Below are 23405 nucleotides of genomic sequence, written 5' to 3'. Positions count from 1 at the left end.
GGCTAAAATATTATACCTCCAAGTTGTGTCATATGCCTTCTCAAGGTCAAAAAATATGGCAATAACTGAGTGGTTATTCGCAAAGGCATTACGAACATACGTATCCAAGCGCAGTAAGGGGTCTATGGTAGAACGTCCCTTACGAAAGCCATATTGACGAGTGGAGAGACTGTTGTGTGTCTCTAAATACCACACTAAACGTCTATTTACTGGACGTTCCATTACTTTGCAAACTGCACTGGTAAGAGCAATGGGACGATAGTGGGAGGTTTCATGTCCCGTAGTGCCTGGTTTGCGGAAAGGGAGAACAATGGCGGATTTCCACAGCTGTGGAAGAACTCCTTGTGACCAAATAAGATTGTAAAGGCGTAATAGGACTGCAAGGGCTGACTGATGTAAATGTTGTAGCATACGAATATGAATGTCGTCGGGCCCAGCTGCCGATGATCGACAAGCTGAGAGTGTTGCCTCCAGTTCTTGAAGTGTAAAAGGCACATTATACTGTTCTTCTCTGAGAGAAGAAAAGTCCAAGGGTGCTAACTCTCTGGCAGACTTTGAGGAAAGAAATGAGGGGCATAGATGGAGTCCCTGAGAAATACGGACCAGATGATTGCCAATTTCATTGGCAACATCTAGTGGGTTTGCTATATCAACACCGGCAACTCGCAGAACAGGAGCTGGGTCAGGAGAATATTTACCACTCAGTTTTCGTACTTTTTTCCAGACTGCACTCATAGAGGAAGCAGAGGTGATGGTGGAGACATAATCTCGCCAGCAAGTGCGTTTAGCGTCACGGATGACACGGCGAGCGATCGCACGCTTCTGTTTAAAATCAAGGAGTCGCTCTGTGGTTCTATTGTACCGGTACCTGCCCCATGCAGCGCGTTTCAAACGTACTGCACGAGCACAAGCAGGAGACCACCAAGGCACGCATTTCTGAGAATGCCTGCCCGAAGTTTGGGGTATAGAATGAGAAGCTGCGGTGAAAACGGAGGACGAGAAGAGGTGTAAAAGCTCATCGATGGAGGACGAAGAAGGAACCTCTTTAAAAACAGTCAGGTGTGAGTAAAGGTTCCAATTTGCCCGATTAAATTGCCAGCGTGGGGTGCGAAGAGGTGGCGAATATGAAGGGGAAGAAAGAATGATTGGGAAATGATCACTGTCATGTAAGTCCGGGAGAACAGACCAAGTAAAGTCTAATGCGGCGGAGGAAGAGCAAACTGAGAGATCGATGCAAGAGAGAGTATGAGTCCGAGGATCAAAATGGGTGTGAGTACCTGTATTTAAAACATGAAGGGGGTGGGTGGCAAGAAAAGCCTCTAACTGAATTCCACGGGAATCACAGTGAGACCCTCCCCAGAGGAAATGGTGGGCATTAAAATCACCAAGTAACAGAATCGGTGGCGGTAATGACGAAACAAGGAAGGCAAAATCCGGAATAGATAATGCCCGAGAAGGAGAGAGATATAAAGAACAGAGCGTATACCACCTATGTAAGTGGATACGGGCTGCTGTGTAATGCAGCGAAGTATGAATAAATAGCTGATGGTACGGAATATCAGTGCGGAGAAGAAGGGCACTTTCATTAAAGGTCCCATCAGGAAAAGGATCTGAAGAATACAATAAATTATAGCCTGAGATGTGAGAAATAACAGCAGAGTGTAATTTTGGTTCCTGTAAGCAAACACCAACAGGGGCAAACTGGGAGAGTAACATCTGAAGCTCACCCCGATTACCCCTGAGGCCGCGTATATTCCACTGTAAAAAGGCCATGATTGGCAATGATAAAGATACTTGAAATCCGCAGGTAAGGGTTCTTACGGACTAGAAGGGTTAGAAAAGTCCACATGCGGAGGCAGTGGAAAATGTTCAAGCAGCGAAGGAACGGTGCGCTGTGAAGAAAGGAGTTGCGCAGATGGAGCAGAGGAGAGAGAAAGAGCGGAAGGTGGATCAGTGTCCATTGACGGTTTGGTCTCTGCAATATATTCAGAGATTGCTTCAAGTGTTTCGGAATTCAGAGATGTCGTATGGGAGACAATATTGGGAATGGTAGGGGGAGGATGAGTAAAGATTGGAACTGTATTGGACTGTACCAAGGTAGGGGGGGGGCGAAAGGGTGGAGGGAACTGGAGAAGCGTGGCAGGGGACAGAAGAGACAGGAACCTGGGAGGTGGCAGAAGAGGAAGAAACTTGGGAGGGAACAGGGGAGGAAGGTACATTACGAGGAGGAGGGTGAACCTCTGCACTTGTAACTGAGCCAGTGAGAGGGGAAGAACTAGGGACAGAGACAGGGAGGGTAAAATGAGGAGGTGGAAGATGGGTAGGAGGTGTTACCGGACCTTTTTTTGACTTTTGAGAAGTAGAGGGACGATTGGGAAGAGGTGTCGTACGAGGTCTCGTCGATACTGAGGCTTGTAAGAGAGAACTCGAAGAAGCGAGATTAGACTGAGGCGTTGAAGTAGGGACGTCTGAGCCGAGGACAGCAAAAGGATTAGATACAGGAGTGATTATGGGAGAGGTAACCACAGAGGTGGGTGTAGAAGATGGGATACCAGAAGTGGGGGGACGTTTTGAAACACGGGAATAAGAAACACGTGGGAGTCTCCCTTGGAGGCGGAGATGAGAAACTGCCATGGCATAAGGGAGACCTTCTGTCTCTTTGAGGTAACGGATTTCCCGCTCGTTTAAATAGACCTGACAACGGCGAGAGTACGAAGGGTGAGCCTCATGACAGTTAAGGCAAGAGGGAGATCGATTGCAAGACGTATTAGAATGGTCATCGGCACCACAGACTGGGCATTCGGCGATAGATCTGCAATATTTCGCTGGATGGCCAAATCGCCAGCAATTTCTACACTGTTGTGGTGTAGGGATCACCTTTCGAACTTGTAACCGATGTCCTGCTATATAAACGGAGGATGGGAGTTCTCGGCTGTCAAAAGTTAAACGAGCCACATTGCTAGGGTATCGTCTCCGCCCACGGGCAGGAAGAACGTAAGTGTCTACCTTGAGGATTGGGAGATCTTGGAGTTCCAGCTGTTCTAGAATGTCGGTGCCACATGTCTGGAAATTTTGTTGAACTATGGTATGGGGCAGAATAACGGTACCACTACAAGAATTGAGGGAATGATGTTTTTCAAGGGTGACAGGAACAGTATCTATATGGGAAAGACGAGAGAGCTCACGAGCCTGGGTAGCATTCTGTACGGTAATGATGCGCGTACCGCTCTTAAGAGCATGAAAAGAAATATCTTTACCAACATGGCGTAGGAGTGCCTTGCCAATACTATGGTCAGAAAGATAGGCAGTAGAGGAAGTTGGTCGTAAAGTGAAGAATTTAGTCCACTGTTCAGTCTGAAACTGAGCGTGGAAAGGTAGTGAAGGACGTGTCGATCGTTTCTGAGAAGAACGAGAAGGTGAAGGTGGAGAAGTATCATCAGCAGGTAATTGTCGTTGACGTTTAGGCGTGGGACCAGAGTTGGTCCGACGTGGAACGGGTCGGCGATTTGAAAATTGCCGCACCGTAGAGGGAGAGGCCGGAAGCATAGTCAGAGGAGAGCGAAGGTCTGATAAATCGAAGGAGTCAGTCGAGGCCTCGGTACCTGAAACGGGTGAGGAAACGGCACCGGCAATAGGTACAGAGGCATGAGGAATGTCTGAAGAGTGGTCCAAAGACGAGGCGGGGTCAGAACGGGGTGCGGTATCAAGAAGGGGCCCGGGGGTACCAGGTTCATGGACTAGGGCTGCCATGGTTAGGTTACTTCTTTCTTTTTGTTTTTAAGAAAAAAAAGAAAGAAGAAAAGAAAATAAAAATAAAAAAAAAGAAAAAAAAAGGGGGGACCGGGGAGGGATAGTTCCTAGGAGGAATGAAAGGGCCAGAAATCTCCCTCCGCGCCCAAGAGGACTCGACACCGCTAGTAGCGCAGATGCAGCATGGAACCCGTGCCATACCCTACCCTTCATGCCAGTAAACCAGCAATCTGGGATAGCAACCTCACATCTGCCGAGCTACCTCGGTGGACAAAAGAGAGGGCGGCCGGATATCCGCCACAAAGCATACCTCCTTCAGCCACCACCCCCGGAATCCGAAAGGTGGCTTCCAGAGATACACCCGTCGCCCAAAAGACACCCAAAGCTACTCCGGGATACCGGAGAGGGATCGGGACATCCCTAGGCAATCCAGATTCCACGGCAAACTACGCCACCGCCAAGAAACCTCAACGGAATGGGATGGACCCCGGTGTCCTTTCCCCTACCTAGGAACTAGCGCGCCTGTGGGAGAAATCACGAAGGCTAAAAAGAGGAAGGGCAAAAGGGAGGGGTGAGGAGGTGGAGGAGGAATGGAAAAAGGGGAGGATGGGGAGGATGGGATAGGGGAGGGGAGAATGGGGGGTAATTAGGTTCGGTCTGAGGAAGAAGACCGACAGGGCTAATTCCTCAGACCAAGAGCCTCTTCACCACGCCAAGGAGCCCCCCTTGAAGAGGGCTTCACACAAGATACTGTAATGCCAGATATGGTGGTAAGCTATTTTCTTGATTGAATAAAGGAAAATAGAGCAGAGGGGACACTGGCAGCAATCAAGGAGGGCAGAGAGTGTCTCCTGAGTTGGAGGAGTCGGTGTGGGCTAGGCGGGATAGTGACAGGATGTGGAGATGCATATGCTATTTCTGCAACTGTCACAGATGGAAAAAAGTTAATTGATGAAATCAAATGAAGTAGAATTTCCATATTTTAAATTTTGCAACATACTTGGATCACTGTCCTGTTATTATATAAGACAGACTTTCTTTTTCCTTTTAAGAATTATTTCACTTTCTTGAAGACATATGGGGCACTAATGAGAATATGTAAAGTATGCTTTATGCTTTACAGCAGCTAAGGCAAGTAAACAAATGATCATAGGATGAATTATTACAATCTGCTTATCCACTGACTGGACATTCCACCTGTTGTCCACAATGTTTTGCTAGGTGGCCAAAGTGCCAACACTGACATTGCTGGGGTGTTGATTTGAGCTCTATTACATAAGTGTTGTCCTAAAATGCTGAGGATGGTAGGTCACAGCAACTGCACGTTAATTTACAGTGCTTGGCTATCACCTCCCTGGGCAATATGGAGACAAGTTTCAATTTTAGTATGTAATAGGGAGAAGTAGCTTGAGTTGCTTTTGAATGTTCGAGCTGCATTCTATAAACTTTTATTAGTGTACAATGGTGAATAGATGGTCAGACGGTTTCTCATTCACCAACTTATCAGTATTACTGAATATACCTTTGATTTAGTCATAGGGTGTGGGGATGATAGTCCCATAGTTCAAAATGAGGTACGAATGACTTAGTATTGTGACAGGAACATTGCTGATCATGTAAATATGCAAGAGGTTTGAAGTCTAGTTTGCATTACTTACTATGACAATATGCATCCCATCTCTTAGGGCATGGAAGGAGACATTTTTTGGTTGACAGACTGTGAATTCCTTGTTAATACAATGGTTTGTAAAGTAAGCCTCTAGGTTTGTTAGCTGAAGAGAAGAGAATTTTGTCCAGTGTTATTTTCTAAACTTCCTGCACCTGGTAGTCAGAAGGCAGTAAGTAAATGCTGACAACTTAGGAAGGAAAAAATATAGTGACAGCAGATGGTGCAAGTTGCTAGAAGTGGAGAAGAATTTATCTTATGCTGTATCATATGACAGTCTTAGAGAAGCATGTTGTAAGATCATGTGTCATGGTTGTGGAATGTTATAGCTGCCAGCTTTTTAAACAATGATGTTGGAAGTGATGATGGGTGATGCTGGAAGGCAATGACGCTGCCTCAAACCTGATCCCTGTAGATCAGATGAACATTTTTCCAGTGCATGTCCTTCAGTGTTTTTTCTGTTACATGCATTACTAGTGTCATCGGGAGACCAGGAGGGACTTGGTGACTAGAATTTATAAATACATACACCAGCAGCAGCGATGACACCAGTAGTGTGTGTGTGTGTCTCGTGCAAACACTGGTATTAAATTACAGCAGTTAGCCATGTCAAAAACTTGGCACGAGTACACCATCAAATACATCTGAAATTATGTAAAATGCATTTTACATAATATATGCTTTTACCATAACTAAAATGTATTATTTATGTCAATTTACAATTAAGAAAATGAAGATCAAAGAAATTATGTCATTTTCTAGGAAGAACTGCTTTAAAAATTTAGTCATTTATCAATGGAGATGTTAAGAGAGTAATGCTGAAATATTCTGAAGAAGAGCAACAAGAACCAATTGCCATTACTGTTCACAGGTAGCGCACTGTTGCATAAAATACTGAAGTAATTGTCTGTGGGAAAATCTTTGATAATATAACTACAGTTTACTTGAAGATGTATTAATTACAATAGTAGGTTAATAGTGGATATAACTTACAAAGGACTAACATTATAAGAATGTACGTACTGAACGACGCATATAAATACATGGCAAACTAAATTATAAAATAACATAATACTGCAATACAAATTTTTAGTGAAAATCAAATATTTAGTGAAATCCTGCATATCAAAAGTAAAGCTTAATGTTAATGTTAAACTGAATCTAACTTCAGTACAATTAAAAAGCAAATAAGAAAGTACCTAAAAATTTAATACTGGTTGGGGATATAACTAAACTTAAGAGAAAATATGGTTTAATCTATAACTTGGACAAAAAAAACAAAAAAAAAATCTAGTGGCAGTTGAAAGAGTTACATTACAAACTGTGTTAAGCACATTTTTTTTTTTTTTTGTAAGATTTTACATGACTTCATTCAGTTTTTTTAATTTATCTGGAAAGCCATTCAACAACATTAGTCCTTTTATTTGCAGCGAGTTGCAATAGAAGTTTGGACAAACGTGAATGAGTATTAAAGAGGTATCCTATTTCGCGGCTTATAAGATGTGGCTTATAAGATTTGCTTTAGTTTCAATGGCATGGCATTGGATGTAAATGGGAGAGCTACAGCCCACCCCACACCCCAAACTTATAGCTCCCGTCACTGACCTTCAGTTTATAGGACACAGGGTGGTGTATGGAGACATTTTATGGAAAAAAAAATACAACTAATAAGCCGCGAAATATGATATTTGTTTCGCGTGTGATGCCTATGTGTTCTGTTACAGTTTTTCATACTCTCTTGGGTCAGTTTCAGCATTACAGCTAGGTTTTGACGATGTAGTGTGAACAACAGTATTTCTGGCATTAATATTTAGTAGGTCCAGGAATCTGAATAAGGGCACGAAGTGTTTACTAAAATTTGAGTTTGTGAGGCTTCTAAAAAAAAAAAAAAATATGTTTTATTGTATGTTTACGTGGATAGTTGAGGAAGAACTCTAAGTACAAATTCCATAGATGATGTATGAGTAAGTAAGAGAGGGGTATGGTGTAGTAGTATAGACTGGGGAATATAACAGTAAATTCTGTCAAGTATACCTGCCGCATTTGATACTTATTTAGAAATAGGCAGGATATGAGCACTCAGTTTTAAGTTATTATCTACGAGCAGGCCTAGACTTACCCTCATCCTTTTTCTCTTCTTTGGATTCATGAATTTCGATGTCTAATTGTTGGCAAGGTCTAGTCACAAGTCCTTTAGACTCCTTTTTACAATTTTAAGAGTAAATTATTCATTATCATCCCAAATGAACAATCGGTAATGGAGAGACTCCACTTACAGCTAGCCCTCCACTTTTGTGAGTTCCACTTTCACGAGCTTTGAACATTTGCGAATGCCCAGCCATAACATGTATATACAGTATTTTACAATGTTTTCATGTGTTTTATGATTGTTTGTGGTTCTATAGGTTAAGGAAGCATGGCTTACGGAGGAAGAATTCTGTTCCACTTCCTCATGGAGATAAGAAGAAATAAACAAGAACTAGAAAGAAAAAAAGAATAAAACCCAAAGGGGTGTGTGTATATATATATGCTTGTACATGTATGTGTAGTGTGACCTAAGTGTAAGTAGAAGTAGCAAGGCATATCTGAAATCTTGCATGTTTACGAGACAGAGAAAAGACACCAGCAATCCTACCATCATGTAAAACAATTACAGGTTTCCGTTTTACACTCACTTGGCAGGACGGTAGTACCTCCCTGGGTGTGGAGTTAATAAAAGTATTAGTCAGAGGGCTGAAGAGGGGTTGTTGATGTGGTTTGGTCATTTAGAGAGAATGGATCAAAGTAGAATGACATGGAGAGCATTTAAATCCCTAGGAGAAGGAAGGCGGAGTAGGGGTCGTCCTCGAAAAGGTTGGAAGGAAGGGGTAAGGGAGGTTTTGTGGGCGAGGGGCTTGGACTTCCAGCAGGCGTGCACGAGCGTGTTTGATAGGAGTGAATGGAGACGTATGGTATTTGGGATCTGGCGATCTGTTGGAGTGTGAGCAGGGTAATATTTAGTGAAGGGATTCAGGGAAACCGGTTATTTTTATACAGCCGGACTTGAGTCCTGGAAATGGGAAGTACAATGCCTGCACTCTAAAGGAGGGGTTCGGGATATTAGCAGTTTGGAGGGATATGTTGTGCATCTTTATACGTATGTATATGCTTCTAAACTGTTGTGTTCTGAGCACCTCTGCAAAAACAGTGATGTGTGAGTGAGGTGAAAGTGTTGAATGATGATGAAAGTATTTTCTTTTTGGGGATTTTCTTTCTTTTTGGGTCACCCTGCCTCGGTGGGAGGTGGCCGACTTGTTGAAAAAAAAATATATATACAGTGGACCCTTGAATTTAGTCGTGCCTTTTCTGTATGCAAAACTATTTTTATCTATAAAATGTATGCACACACACACACGCACACACACACACACACACACACACACACACACACACACACACACACACACACACACACACACACACACACACACACACACAGAGGAGCTCGGACTCGACCCCCGCAACCTCAACTAGGTGAGTACACACACAGTGATTATGTGTGAGTGAGGTGAAAGTGTTGAATGATGAAAGCATTTTCTTTTTGGGTCACCATGCCTCGGTGGGAGATGGCCGACTTGTTAAAATAAAAAAAAAAAAAAAAAAAATTATCTATCTATATATATATATATATATATATATATATATATATATATATATATATATATATATATATATATACACAGTGGACCCCCGGTTAACGAACTTTTTTCGTTCCAGTAGTATGTTCAGGTGCCAGTACTGACCGAATTTTTTCCCATAAGGAATATTGTGAAGTAGATTAGTCCATTTCAGACCCCCAAACATACACGTACAAACGCACTTACATAAATACACTTACATAATTGGACGCATTTGGAGGTGATCGTTAAGCAGGGGTCCACTGTATATACAGTGGACCCCCGCATAGCGAACTTAATCCGTGCAAGAGGGCTGGTCGTTATGCGAAATGTTCGCTATGCGAATTAATTTTCCCCATAAGAAATAATGGAAATAAAATTAATCCGTGCAAGACACCCAAAAGTATGAAAAAAAATTTTTTTTACCACAAAAAAATGTTAATTTTAGTACACACAAACTGAAAAAGGCATGCACAATTACATGACACTTACTTTTATTGAAGATCTGGTGATGATTGATGGGATGGGAGGAGGGGAGAGCATTATCTTCTTACTGTTTAGAAGGGGAATCCCCTTCCATTAGGACTTGAGGTAGCAAGTCCTTTTCTGGGGTTACTTCCCTTCTTCTTTTAATGCCACTAGGACCAGCTTGAGAGTCACTGGACCTCTGTCGCACAACAAATCTGTCCATAGAGCTCTGTACCTCCCGTTCCTTCAAGACTTTCCTAAAATGGGCCATAACATTGTCATTGAAATAGTCACCAGCACGGCTTGCAACAGCTGTGTCAGGGTGATTTTCATCCATAAAGGTTTGCAGTTCAACCCACTGTGCACACATTTCCTTAATTTTTGAAGTAGGCACAATGGATTCCACAACTGGCATAGGCTTCTCAGGGTTAGCCCCAAACCCTTCAAAATCTTTCTTAATTTCCATACTAATTCTCACCCTTTTTACCACAGGGTTGGCACTAGAAGCTTTCTTGGGGCCCATGGTCACTTATTTTCCAGAAACAGCACCGAAAACACTGTAATAATACGAAATATTCCGAGTGTATGCTTGAATGTTACCGCGGAGGCTGGCTGGTAAACAATGGGACGGGCGGCACATGTGAGGCTGGCTGAGGCCGCACATTGGACGCGTCTCGGACGAAGGTCGCTGAGCGGGTTTTTGTCCACTATGCGGGGCAAAATTTTAGCGAACAAAGCGTTCGCTATGCGGATTGTTCGCTATGCAAGGCGTTCGCTATGCGGGGGTCCACTGTATATATATATATATACATATACATACAGTGGACCCCCGGTTAACGATATTTTTTCACTCCAGAAGTATGTTCAGCTGCCAGTACTGACCGAATTTGTTCCCATGAGAAATATTGTGAAGTAGATTAGTCCATTTCAGACCCCCAAACATACACGTACAAACGCACTTACATAAATACACTTACATAATTGGTCACATTTGGAGGTAATCGTTATGCGGGGGTCCACTGTATATACACAGTGGACCCTCGGTTTACGATATTATTTCATTCCAGAAGTATGTTCAGGTGGTAGTACTGAATGAATTTGGTCCCATAAGGAATATTGTGAATTAGATTAGTCTATTTCAGACCCCCAAACATACACGTACAAACGCACTTACATAAATACACTTACATAATTGGCCGCATTGGGAGCTGATCGTAAAGCGGGGGTCCACTGTGTATATATATATATATATATATATATATATATATATATATATATATATATATATATATATATATATATATATATATATATATATATATATATATATATACAGTATATATATATATATTATAACCATAATTATTATTATAATAATCAAGACAGTGCTAAATCAACAAGGGTCATACAGCACTGCAGACTAACCATAAAAAATTTTTTTTGCGTGTTTTAACCCTTTCAGGGTCCGTCCCGTAGATCTACGGCTTTACGTTCAGGGTCCAAACCGTAGATCTACGCCATGAGCTCAGCTCACTCTGATAAACTGTGAGTGGTACATTTGGGCCTAGATATGAGAGAATACATCTATGTGGTATGTGTGCACCACATAAAACAGATCCTGCAGCACACTGTGTATAATGAGAGAAAAAAAATTAAATCATGATTTTTCGATTAAAACAGCAACTTTTGCAGTGTTTTTTCATATGTTTTTTATAGTTGTATTTGCGATTTCTTGGACTCATTTGATAGAATGGAAGACATATTACAGAAATAGAGATGATTTTGATTGGTTTTAGCATTGGAAATGGCTTGAAACTGAGCTCAAAGTAGCGGGAATGTTAAATTTTTGCCGATATTCAAGAATAAACAAATGACCTCACACGTCTAATACACGTCAGCTGGTGGGTCTAATATACATTCACAAATATGGTGATGATATTTATACAATTATTACAGTATTGCATAACAGTAAATCTTCTATTTTTTGGTGTGAATAAAAATTCATTATGTGAATAAAAAATCAAAATGGAATTTATTCGTAAAGCCTCAAAACATAACTAATGAACAGAGGAAATGTTAGTTTAGTGCCAGGAATGCCTACATTGTTCATTCTGGACCCTATTTTGAAATTGGAATATTTTGAACTTTGTGTTAAATTGGCCAAATTAACAATTTCCGATCACTTTATTTTGTAGTTGAAACAGTTGACTTGGCGATTTCTTGTGCTCAATCGATAGAATAGAAGTAATACTAGTGAAATAGCTAAGAATTTGGTTGACTGGAATAATGTAATTGGCCTAAAATGGGAGTCAAAGTCGGCAAAATCGCCGATTCGTAAATATCGCTGACACATCAAAATTCGCGAGAGCATAATTTCGTCAATTTTCCACCAAATTTCGTACTTTTTGTTTTATTACCTTCACAAAAAGATTCTCTACGATTTCATAAGAAAAAATAACAATTTTTTTTTTTTTTAAATTCTTGGACACTGGTGCGTGACTCCAGATTTGGGCCTTGGACCCTGAAAGGGTTAAAAAGTGTTTTAAATGTTATTTTAGCCCTTTCAGGGTCCGTCCCGTAGATCTACGGCTTTACATTCAGGGTCCAAACCATAGATCTATGCCATAAGCTCAGCTCACTCTGATGAGCTGTGAGTGGTAAATTTGGGCCTAGATATGAGAGAATACATCTATGTGGTATGTGCACACCACATAATACAAATCCTGCAGCACACAGTGTATAATGAGAGGAAAAAAACCATGACTGATTTTTTATTAAAACAGCGACTTTGCAGTGTTTTTTCGTATGTTTTTTATAGTTGTATTTGCGATTTCTTGGCCTCATTTGATAGAATGAAGACATATTACAGAAATGGAGATGATTTTGATTGGTTTTAGTACTGGAAATGGCTTGAAACTGAGCTCAAAGTAGCGGAAATGTTAAATTTTTGTCGATGTTCAAGAGTAAACAAACGACCTCACACGTCCAATACATGCCAGCTGGTGGGTCTAATATACATCCACAAATGTGATGATGATATTTATACAGTTTTTACAATATTGCATAACAGTAAATCTTCTATTTTTTGGTGTGAATAAAAATTCATTATGTGAATAAAAAATCAAAGTGGAATTCATTTGTAAAGCCTCAAAACATAACTAATGAGCAGAGGAAATGTTAGTTTAGTTCCAGGAATGCCTGCATTGATTATTCTGGACCCTATTTTGAAATTGGAATATTTTGAACTTTGTGTTAAATTAGCCAAATTACCAATTTCCGATCACTTTATTTTGTAGTTGAAACAGTTAACTGGGCAATTTCTTGTGCTCAATCGATAGAAGTAATACTAGTGAAATAGCTAAGAATTTGGTCAACTGGAATAATGTAATTGCCCTAAAATGGGAGTCAAAGTCGGCAAAATTGCCGATTCGTAGATATCGCCAATTCGTAAATATCACCGACACATCAAAATTCGCGAGAGCATAATTTCGCCAATTTTCCATCAAATTTCGTACTTTTTGTTTTATTACCTTCAGAAAAAGATTCTCTACCATTTCATAAGAAAAAATAAAATTTTTTTTTTTTTAAATTCTTGGACACTTTTGTACCCTCTGAAACCTCTGGACCCTGAAAGGGTTAATATTGGGTTTTTATGTGGGGAGTGAAGGTACCAGGAGTGAGACTGACCAGGAGTTATGTTACAGGGGAGGAAATTGCTTTTCACCTCTGTAAACCAAGAGGTATGGCACTTACCTTGGTATCCTTTGCATAGTATAACTTGTGTCCCTTGAGCTTAAAATATCTTTTACGCCATCGCTGAAATGATGACGTCTGTTTCATTAGAAACCCTTCCTTAATAGAAACCTGTAATGAATAATTAATCAGAGTTAAAATAATACTACATAACTCCTTTGACCATATGGTAATATACTGTACATATAAAACTTTATTTAACTGAATCTTTTATTTGATTGTTTGTCAATTAGGGTTAAATCAAACTTATTGAATGTAACATTAAATACTATAGCTATACCATTAACTCGCTAAAATACAGAATAGTGTATGTAATGTGCATTATATATACCGTAATAAAAATAGCCATTTCCAGATTAAAGTTCCGCTAGATAGGCACAACACTTGCCTACCGAGGCATGCAAGACTGTCTAGCTCTTACACAATGCCATGTCGATTACCTCGCTCATCATGGTACTCTGCTCTAACAAAAAATCTGAAAAACAAACTACAATTTATTAAAAATAATATTAAGGTTCATCCTGGATATGAATGCAAGCAATCTACTGAAAGTTTGTAGAACAAAAACATTTAAATCACGAGTCCCCCCCACACACAAAAAAATTCCAACAACTTTTTCCAAAATTACAATGCCTTAAATTTTGATATGGTTAACAATAAAAATAAAAATGATACTAGAGAAACTAAGCTGTCTAGTACTATATCCAGTACAGTACAGTATATACAGCAAGGTCTCAAACACCTACTAAACAGCTATAAATTACTGGAATACATTAATCATTTTAATATTAGTAATAAAATTAATCAGTCAAAATCGAATCTAATACAGAAGCAAAAATTACTTTTTGTATTTTTTTTTTTACATAATGCCCTGCTCAGAATAGCCAGCATATAATATAGAACAATGGAAACCATTTGTATGTACAACACTGGTATGATATTTACCTAAATAAACATACAGTACAGTACAGTGGGGTGTGCTATAATGAACAGTTTATATAATGAATATTTACCTAACAAACTGTGTTTCCTTATAAAATTGAAAAATTAGTTTCAAGGAAAGCCACATTATTCCAGCCAAAGATAACAAGGATGTATTCTGGTGGTGGAATCTCTCTCTAAACTTGTGAGGGATTATCATCCTGATGTTGGTGCTGTGGAAATGGGCCTTAGTAATTTTAATGACACCGATGGCCCACTTTTGGAAGATCCAGAAATCCAGGTTGAAGCAGTCAACCCTGGATTCCTTCTTTAAAAAAGTTCAAAAAGATCCTACAGAGGAACTGCCTGTAGGACAGCCACCAAAGAGGACTAGGTAGGATGACTCCACTCCTTCTGCCTTTTCTCAGTACAGGCACTCACTCACTTGATGACCTACCAGTTTAACAACTGCTCCGACTTACAACCAGCTCTCCAACCAGTATGCAAACATAAGTAATATTTATGAGAGCTGATTTCCTCTATTCTGTTTATTACAAGACACAGTGGGACCTCGGTATACAACCAGTTCCACACTCGAACAAAGCTCAGCACTCGACCAAACAAATACGACGTGCCAGAACTTCGCTGTAAACTATTTCGTGTTTCTTCGCATTTTTTAGTATTTTTTTGTATTTTTTTTTTATAAACAAGTCACCATGGGGGCTACAACAGTTAGTGATAACAGCCAACCAAACAGAAAATTGTTTGGGAAGAATTTGTTCGATACTCAAACGGAGCGGCACTTTAATAGCCTTCTGGAATGAATTAAGGTCGCACACCGAGGTTCCATTGTACAGTACACCACTACTGTATAAATATTTAAAGGTATACAAAAAATGTTATGAATAATGCAAAGGTGACAGTAATATAATATCTAAAGATGGTTGACACAAACCCACTACCAGTACAGTACACTCCTCGCTTATCGACCAATTTACTTAACAACCTAGTCACAGGAACGGAACTCGGTCGTTAAGTGAGAAATGCCTGTAATTCTCTCCTCCCCTGCCTCCTGTCATGCATGCTGAACAACAATAATGAGGGATAAAGTAAAATATTTTTTATTTTTTTTGTACAATTTATTATTTTATTACAATAATATTTATTTCAGGAGTTAAAATGCATATTTATCCACCTTTTTTGCAATTTTATACTATATTTTTCATTGCTAAGTGGTTGTATTTGGAGGCTTCGAACAGATTACCCCTATAATGAATGAATGCCATAACGAACGAGGTTCTAGACCCAACTGAATTCGTTATAGCATATCCCCACTGTACATCCACTCTTATGGGGTTGGGAGGTACTCGCTTGTAATTTTTTTGGTAGTATAGGAAAAGAAGTTAAATACTGATTATTCTAACTACAATCAATAACAAAAATTAATATATATTAAACATAGCATTTCCAAGCAAATGTGCAGTACTGTATTTTAAACAGAAATAAACTTTAAACAGTTACAGAGTCAAACTTACAGCCAGGACTAACATTAATTGAAAAAAATTAAAAAAAAAAAAAAAAAAAAGTTTTTGTTTTAAAATCATAAAAATGGTTGTTTACTAACTGTTTAAAAAGACAACCTAACAAGCACCTAAAGTCAGTTCCTGATCAGCCGGGCTGTGGCTCGTACGTTGGTTTGCGTGCAGCCAGCAGCAACAGCCTGGTTGATCAGGCGCTGATCTACCAGGAGGCCTGGTCACAGACCGGGCCGCAGGGGCGTTGACCCCCGAAACTCTCTCCAGGTAAACTCCAGGTGTATATGTCATAATTTAAGATAACCTGATATACTATTGTAACATGGTTATGGTCACTGCTATTCAAATTTAATGTCTATAAACAGATATAGCAATAACAGATACAAGTCAGGACACGTTAGTAAGGTCATATTCTGGATTTGTTGTTAGAGCAGAGTACCACTGTAAAAAATAAATGTGGCACAATATCATGGCTGGAATACACAAATAAACAGCACATAGGAGAATGAAACTTATGACGATGTTTTAGTATGACGTTGTCAAGTTTCATTCTCCTACTTGTGGATTATTTGTGTACCACTGTAAATAAATAATCTTCAAGCAATAGGATTTATACAATTCATATGCTATCATAACTCTTAATATCAAGATTATTACATTCATGGGAAGTGCCAAACTTGTAAAGGTAGTCAGTGCATGGGAAATGGGAGAAATAGAGGGATAATAACAAAAAAATGAGCAATCTTGGAGCTCTGGATGTAGTGCAACAATTAAAAAGCCTTACTGCAGGTAATTCTTCCAGGGTTAATAACCCTGGAAGAATTATCTGGATAACTCAAGAAAGTCAAACAGTATGGCTTAGTTTGGTTAGGGGCCTTTTAAATCTCCTTCACTAGGATGTGACCCACAAGAGCTGATAAGATCTGTTTGGATTTTTAACTTGGAGGGTTAGCCACCCAGGACAACTCAAAGTCAGTGCATCACTGAGGACTGTCTTATTTCTATTGAGGTTCTTTAATCTCTCCCCCCTCCCCAGGATGCAACCCATCACAGTCATCTAACACCAAGTACCTACTTACTGCTAGGTGAACAGGGACAGCAGGTGCACAAACTATGTCTTTCTGCAGTATACAAAATGTAGAGTATATATAATAAAATATTGTTAAGCACAAAAAAAGCCACTAGGCCAATGTTTCCACCAATACTGGGGACTGAACTATGAACACTCAATATGAGAGGTGAGCGCTGCTAAACGAGCCATGGGATGCCAAAGAATATACATTCACTGCTAATTGGACAGAAGCAGTAGTTTTAAAGACATTTACCTATACATCTTGCCTCACCTGGGGTGAGATATCTGGTCTTGGCAGTCTGGCAGGACCAGACATACATTTTTGTCATTCACTTGACAATTCTAATAAATATTGACTATAATCTAAACAAATAGTTTATTACTCAGTGAAGAGTCTGAATTAGTAACCTGATAATTTATAACCCACAATAACCCAAGAAAGCCAAGCAATACAACTTATTTCCACTCAAAGTTCTTTTATAGACCCTCCCAGGATGCTACTTGCAGAAGTCAACTAACTCCTAAGTATTTACTAAGTAAAAAGGGGCAGCAGGTGTCAGATTTATCCATACATCCAACTTTACTTAGGGTTCCATCCAGGTATTATCAATTGTTTGCTAGTTGTATTTTATTTTTATTTAATTTAATAATATTATTAGTAATTTTATGTAATGTATGCACTGATATATACCAACAGTGTTACTGGGTGATAAATAAGAGAAAGTTGTACTAATTCTGTAAGTACCATTTAATTATTGCTTGTATAAAAGCCATGAAGATTATTATTATAATCAAAAAGAAGCGCTAAACCACAAGGGTTATACAGCAAGTCACTGAAGAGAATTGACAAATTTTTGACAGGTTGACATCCAAAGGAATATTCTTTATATTTGCTGTGTTTCAGGCCACCAACACTGTCTACTAAAATAAACTTACAGGCAGCATGCTCTGGTTATTAATTTATATTATACTACTGAAATACAATGAGAAATAATTCCATTAATTTAAGCAGTGTTCAGAACATGTTCAGTTTGCGACACTTTAACTCGTGAATATTACAGTACCAGCCTACTGCCTCCTCTTATACTGCCTCAATCACTGAATTACTATCCTGTCTTATGACTATTGCAGCTCTTCTTGCTGATAACTTATTCTCTGGTATATATACTTGCTTAAATAATGCCCCATAAAGACCAGAGATGAGAGTAACCTAACACACCCATAATAACGCCCTTTAAGCCCTACTTACACTACATTTTATCTCTTTATTAGTGGATATTCTCCTGTGGAAAGACTTTGCAGGTTCGGTCTCAGCTTCACTCTCAGAAGACTCAGCCTCAGTGTAAGGTCCTGTAGGTTTCCCCGCCACACTGACATGCAGGTCACCTCCCCCCGTCGCCATATTTACACTGGCAGTCCTGGCCAGGTTTCACTGACGCCTCTGGCAGCTACTGAAGGAAACCCCGGGGATTTCCATTTATTTCTGAGCTTCTTACTCCCAAGTATCTCCTCTCTTGCTTCTATCTACCTATTGTTCCTACGTTTATGTAGATGGCTGCTTATTTCGCACAACTATATGCTAAGTCTGTAACTGTTAAATGACCCGGGTTCAATACCCTGACCTGTAGTACAGATGGGTCCATTCTATTACATCTACTTGTCCTGTTCACATGGACGTTTATTTTGTCACAACTATATGCCTGGCTCTTAGGGTAGCATAGTCTGGAATAAGCCGTAGGTGTTCTCTCAGATTTTGACTCTCCAAGGAAAAATTTAAGTGTCCTCCACCATGGACACTATACATGCTTGGTAGGTAAGACACCTAGGTAATATTTAGGTAACTTTATTCCGAAACGTTCCGCCTACACCCTACACAGTAGGCTTCTTCAGTCGAGTACAGAAAGTAAGCAGGAGCAGTAGAGACGTGTAGACGAAGTAATCAGTCCCTAATCACTATCCTCATCACTACTGCGCCTCACCATACTTACCAATATAATCTTCATTATTTTTAAAGCACTTAAGCTACACTATTCACACAATCAAACTCTAATATATATTTATCATTACTATCACCTCAACTAAATCAGTCCTTTTACTTAAAAAAAATAATAATATTACCTTCTTTAAAACTTAAAAAAAATAAACTTTTTAATTCGTGAAAATATCCTCATATACTTGGTGGTCTTCTTCAGTGGATGTAGTTGTTCTTGATCACTACGAGTGATGGCGTCCCTGAAGGTAGTGAACGATTGGTTCAGTGAAGGAGAGCTTCTAGGTCGATATTATACTCTGTTTCCCAGTCCAAGATATCCTGTACAGACTCTGGCTTTGTCTCCAAGTAGGCAGGTGGAGTAGTTTCTTGATGGTTTGATAACTCAAGGTAGAATATTGATCCTGGGTTTGATAACTCAAGGTAGAATCTTGATCCTGGGTTTCATAACTCAAGGTAGAATCTTGATCCTGGGTTTCATAATTCAAGGTAGAATCTTGATCCTGGGTTTGATAACTCAAGGTAGAATCTTGATCCTGGGTTTCATAACTCAAGGTAGAATCTTGATCCTGGGTTTGATAACTCAAGGTAGAAACTTGATCCTGGGTTTGATAACTCAAGATAGAATCTTGATCCTGGGTTTGATAACTCAAGGTAGAATCTTGATCCTGGGTTTCATAACTCAAGGTAGAATCTTGATCCTGGGTTTCATAATTCAAGGTAGACTCTTGATCCTGGGTTTGATAACTCAAGGTAGAATCTTGATCCTGGGTTTCATAACTCAACAAAGGTAATGAATCATAAACTCGTTAATCGTGAGAATTTACAAAGGTAATGAGCTCCAGGTAGAGCTGGTCACAATCATGACAAGTTTCAAAGGTAATGAATGATAAACACGTTATGACATGATTACAATCATAGACAAATTACAGAGTAATGAGCAGTTAACAAACATAGTAGGGAATTCATCCAATGCCCCAACAACTCAAGGTAGAATCTTGATCCTGCGTTTGACAGCTCACCATTCTCTGATGTTTTTGTCTTGCATGATGTATCCACGAATTTCTTTTAGACGACTTTTATCATCTTTAATTTTCATCTTGTAAAGTTTGGGTTTTAATGTTCTATCTACGGCGAGGCCGAGGTCAATAAGATGGGCTACGTAATCCTGGCCTTGTTTTCTAATCATTATATTTGATTCTGTTATGTCATTATGGGCAAAACCGGTCTGGTGAAAATCCATTAATGCTCTTATAGCAGCTTTATATGCCTTAAAGCAATCTTCAGCGGAATTTTTTCCTATAAATTTTGCGAAAGTTACTCCGGGGCAGCGGGACATGACAATAGCTAAAGGATTGTACATCATGCCATAAAGTTTGGGAGCTCCACCGGCGCCATCAACCTTGAGAAGAGCTCTGGCTTCCTTAACAGCTTCTTTCAGATAAACGTCGTCGAAGAGCTTCTTGACGACGACCTTGGTAGTGGAGCCATCATCTTGTTTTAAGAGAGCTGCCCATGCCTCTCCATATGCCCCTCTACCAAGTTTTGTCTTCATGTCAAGGCTGCTCCAGGATAACACGGGGATAACAGTATCGCTAGAGGTGTCTCCACCTGTTTTTGCTTCACTGTCTGGGGGACAGCAATGCTTCCATGGTTCGGTACTCTTCTCCTGGAGGACATTCTCATCCAATTTTGGCTTTTTGGAAGGTGCAGTGAGAGGGGAAGTTGTGGAGCGAGGTCTCTTCATGCGACCAGACAGTTCTTGTCCATTGGCAGCCATAGCGAAGTGATCGAAGTCTTCTTTAAGTCCTTCCACTTTTGTCATCGAGAAAACCTTTTCTTTCTCCTAGAAAAATACGCTTAAGGTACTAGGAAAAAGCCGCGAGATTGTTAATATAGTTACTCTGACGAGACTCGTACCTTAAATTTGTAGACGGTACGACCAGTATTATAGTTAAGTTAGATGATACCAATAATATACTAAATATACGGTATACCAGCACTTAATATACGGGTTGACCAATAATATAGTTAAGTTACAGAATACCAATAATATGCTTAATAGACGGGAAAATCAATAATATAGTTAATTTACGGAATTCCAGTAATAGTCTTAATATATGGGTTGACCAATAATATAGTTAAGTTATAAGATGACCAGTAATGTAGTTGATATATGGGATACCAATTTTAAAATTAATGGATGGGATACCAGTAATATAATTAATATATATGATGACCAATAATATAGTTGATAACAGGTCAGTCACACATTGTAAACTTTGCAAAGAATAAAAAATTGAATTTGAGCTGGAGCCTCAAATACGATGTAAGTTTCAGTGACCTTCAAAACTCCCAACAACTATAACAACCGTCATGAAAAATTTACTGCAAGTATCGTGAAGTAGATGATCATTATTATTACTACAATCAAAACTAAACCCTAAACCCACAAGGGTCATACAGTGCTGTATCGTCAAGTAGAGGAAAGTTATTTATCCGGAGGAGAAGAAATAACTAAAAGCTGACACACTGTACTCGGACCAGATTTTACAATACAAATACAAATTTTATTTCTTTGTAAAGGTACAGTGTTAAACTAGCTACTGACTCGGGTAGAAATGTTGATGCCTTGATCAGCTTACGTAAAGGACATCAGCTGATATAATTGGGCATTTCTAGTTCCTGTTTTCAGAGGACACGCCTGATCATTTTCCTTTCATCGCTCAGCTTTGGAAAGATAACTTCCCGGACACCGAGAAAAAGAGCTCAACACCGGTTGAGGTGTTTGTGACCGTCTTAACTCCCTCAACAGGTTACGGTAACGGCTGTCAGTGGCCCTTTAAACCCAACAAAAACAAAACTAACGTTTTCCATTCAGTTTGGATCACACTTCTGCGCCAGCCTTCGTAAAGAGTAGATGTCTCGCTCTACCTCTGCCTGGAGCATCTCTTAGGAATTTCAATTATTTTCTTCCCGGAAAGCTTGTCCTCATCATAAGCAACTGGGCAATTGGTCGGGACGATACGAATAACCTTCGGAGAAATCTGTTGTTGTTGACTCAGCCAGAGACAAGGTATGGACGTCTGGCTTTATCAGGGTTTAACCATGGGGGTCCACCTGACCTAATTTCGAATATATTTTTCATATTTTTGAGGAAACTTGTCTAACCTCAGTGAAAATAAGTCACATTGTCTGACTTTTTTGGGTTATCCTAGGTACTTTCTACATATGCTGCTATGCATGATAATCAATGTAACTGCATTCATGTATAACTGAATAAACTTACTAACTTAATATATGTTAGTGTAAACTTGTTATCTAGTATTTGTATGCATTTATAAGTGGAAAAAACAGATGTTCTACTTTACGGTGATTTCCGCTTTACGGCGGTAGCCTGGAACCTAACCTGCCGTATAAGTGGGGCCCCACTGTACGTGTACAGACCTAGCTGACATTCAGTATAGAACGCACCTTGTTATGCAGAGCATTTCAGGCAAATTAGGTCAATTATGTCGCCAGGATGTGACCCACACCAGTCCACTAACACCCAGCTACCTGCTTACTCACTATACATCACTACCATACACATCACAATGTCACTATACAACACTACCATACACGTCACCATACAATACTACCATACACGTCACCATACAACACTACCATACATGTCACCATACAACACTACCATACACATCACCATACAATACTACCATACACGTCACCATACAACACTACCATACACGTCACAATACATCACTACCATACACGTCACCATACAACACTACCATACACGTCACCATACAACACTACCATACACGTCGCAATACATCACTACCATACACGTCGCAATACATCACTACCATACACGTCACCATACAACACTACCATACACGTCACCATACAACACTACCATACACGTCACCATACAACACTACCATACACGTCACCATACAACACTACCATACAACACTACCATACACGTCACCATACAATACTACCATACACGTCACCATACAACGCTGCCATACATGACGCAATATCACCATACAACAGTACCATACACGTCACCATACAACACTGCCATACATGATGCAATGTCACCATACAACAATACCATACACGTCACCATACCCACCAGTCTTCATTTAATATCCTCTCCATAATTGTCACTACCATCTTCAGTAACCTTATATATATATATATATATATATATATATATATATATATATATATATATATATATATATATATATATATATATATATATATATATATATATATATATATATATATATATATATTGGTAAGATCTTCATAATAATGTTTGTCTTGTACTCATCATTATTACCTTTAAGTCGTAGACTTGAGGTTGTCAGTCCCTGAGCCTGGACAAAAGTTCTATTCTATCACGAAGACAAAGTTTAAGACATTAAAAGGACCCAGGATCAATGCCCAACAGAGCCGATATGTCTTAGGTAATTTACACATACTAATGTCACTATGATAATTGTACTTATGTGTACCTGTACTTATACAAGTTAATAGGAGTCTCGTTACACCTACTCCCCCTAAGTAGGAACTTTCATGT

The 23405-nt window shown here is 39.4% G+C and overlaps 2 protein-coding genes across 6 annotated transcripts in view; one reads left to right on the top strand and one right to left on the bottom strand.

Moving 5' to 3' along the window:
* LOC128702196 (diacylglycerol kinase eta) overlaps positions 1 to 18223 on the bottom strand; it is a 277320-nt gene extending 259097 nt beyond the window's left edge. For 4 of the 5 annotated variants that reach the window (XM_053796310.2, XM_053796313.2, XM_053796311.2 and 1 more), the window contains exons 1-2: positions 18071 to 18223; positions 13294 to 13404 (exon numbers count right to left, since the gene is read on the bottom strand). In XM_053796310.2, coding sequence (XP_053652285.1) covers positions 13294 to 13404; positions 18071 to 18223 — 264 coding nt within the window. Of the gene's footprint in view, positions 1 to 13293; positions 13405 to 13624; positions 13769 to 18070 lie in introns of all 5 variants that reach the window. The other variant, XM_053796312.2, reaches the window with a different exon arrangement.
* Positions 18224 to 21694: 3471 nt separating this feature from the next.
* The window catches only part of WDR79 (WD repeat domain 79), a 31127-nt gene continuing 29416 nt past the window's right edge, over positions 21695 to 23405 (top strand). Inside the window, exon 1 of the mRNA XM_053796304.2 lies at positions 21695 to 21887. The gene's annotated coding sequence lies outside the window, so the exon portion shown is untranslated. The remainder of the gene's footprint in view (positions 21888 to 23405) is intronic.

This window comes from Cherax quadricarinatus, chromosome 83, assembly GCF_038502225.1.
Source record: "Cherax quadricarinatus isolate ZL_2023a chromosome 83, ASM3850222v1, whole genome shotgun sequence".
Taxonomy (NCBI): Eukaryota; Metazoa; Arthropoda; class Malacostraca; order Decapoda; family Parastacidae; genus Cherax; species Cherax quadricarinatus.
Note: the sequence above shows the minus strand (reverse complement) of the source record. Positions and strands in the feature narration are given on the sequence as shown.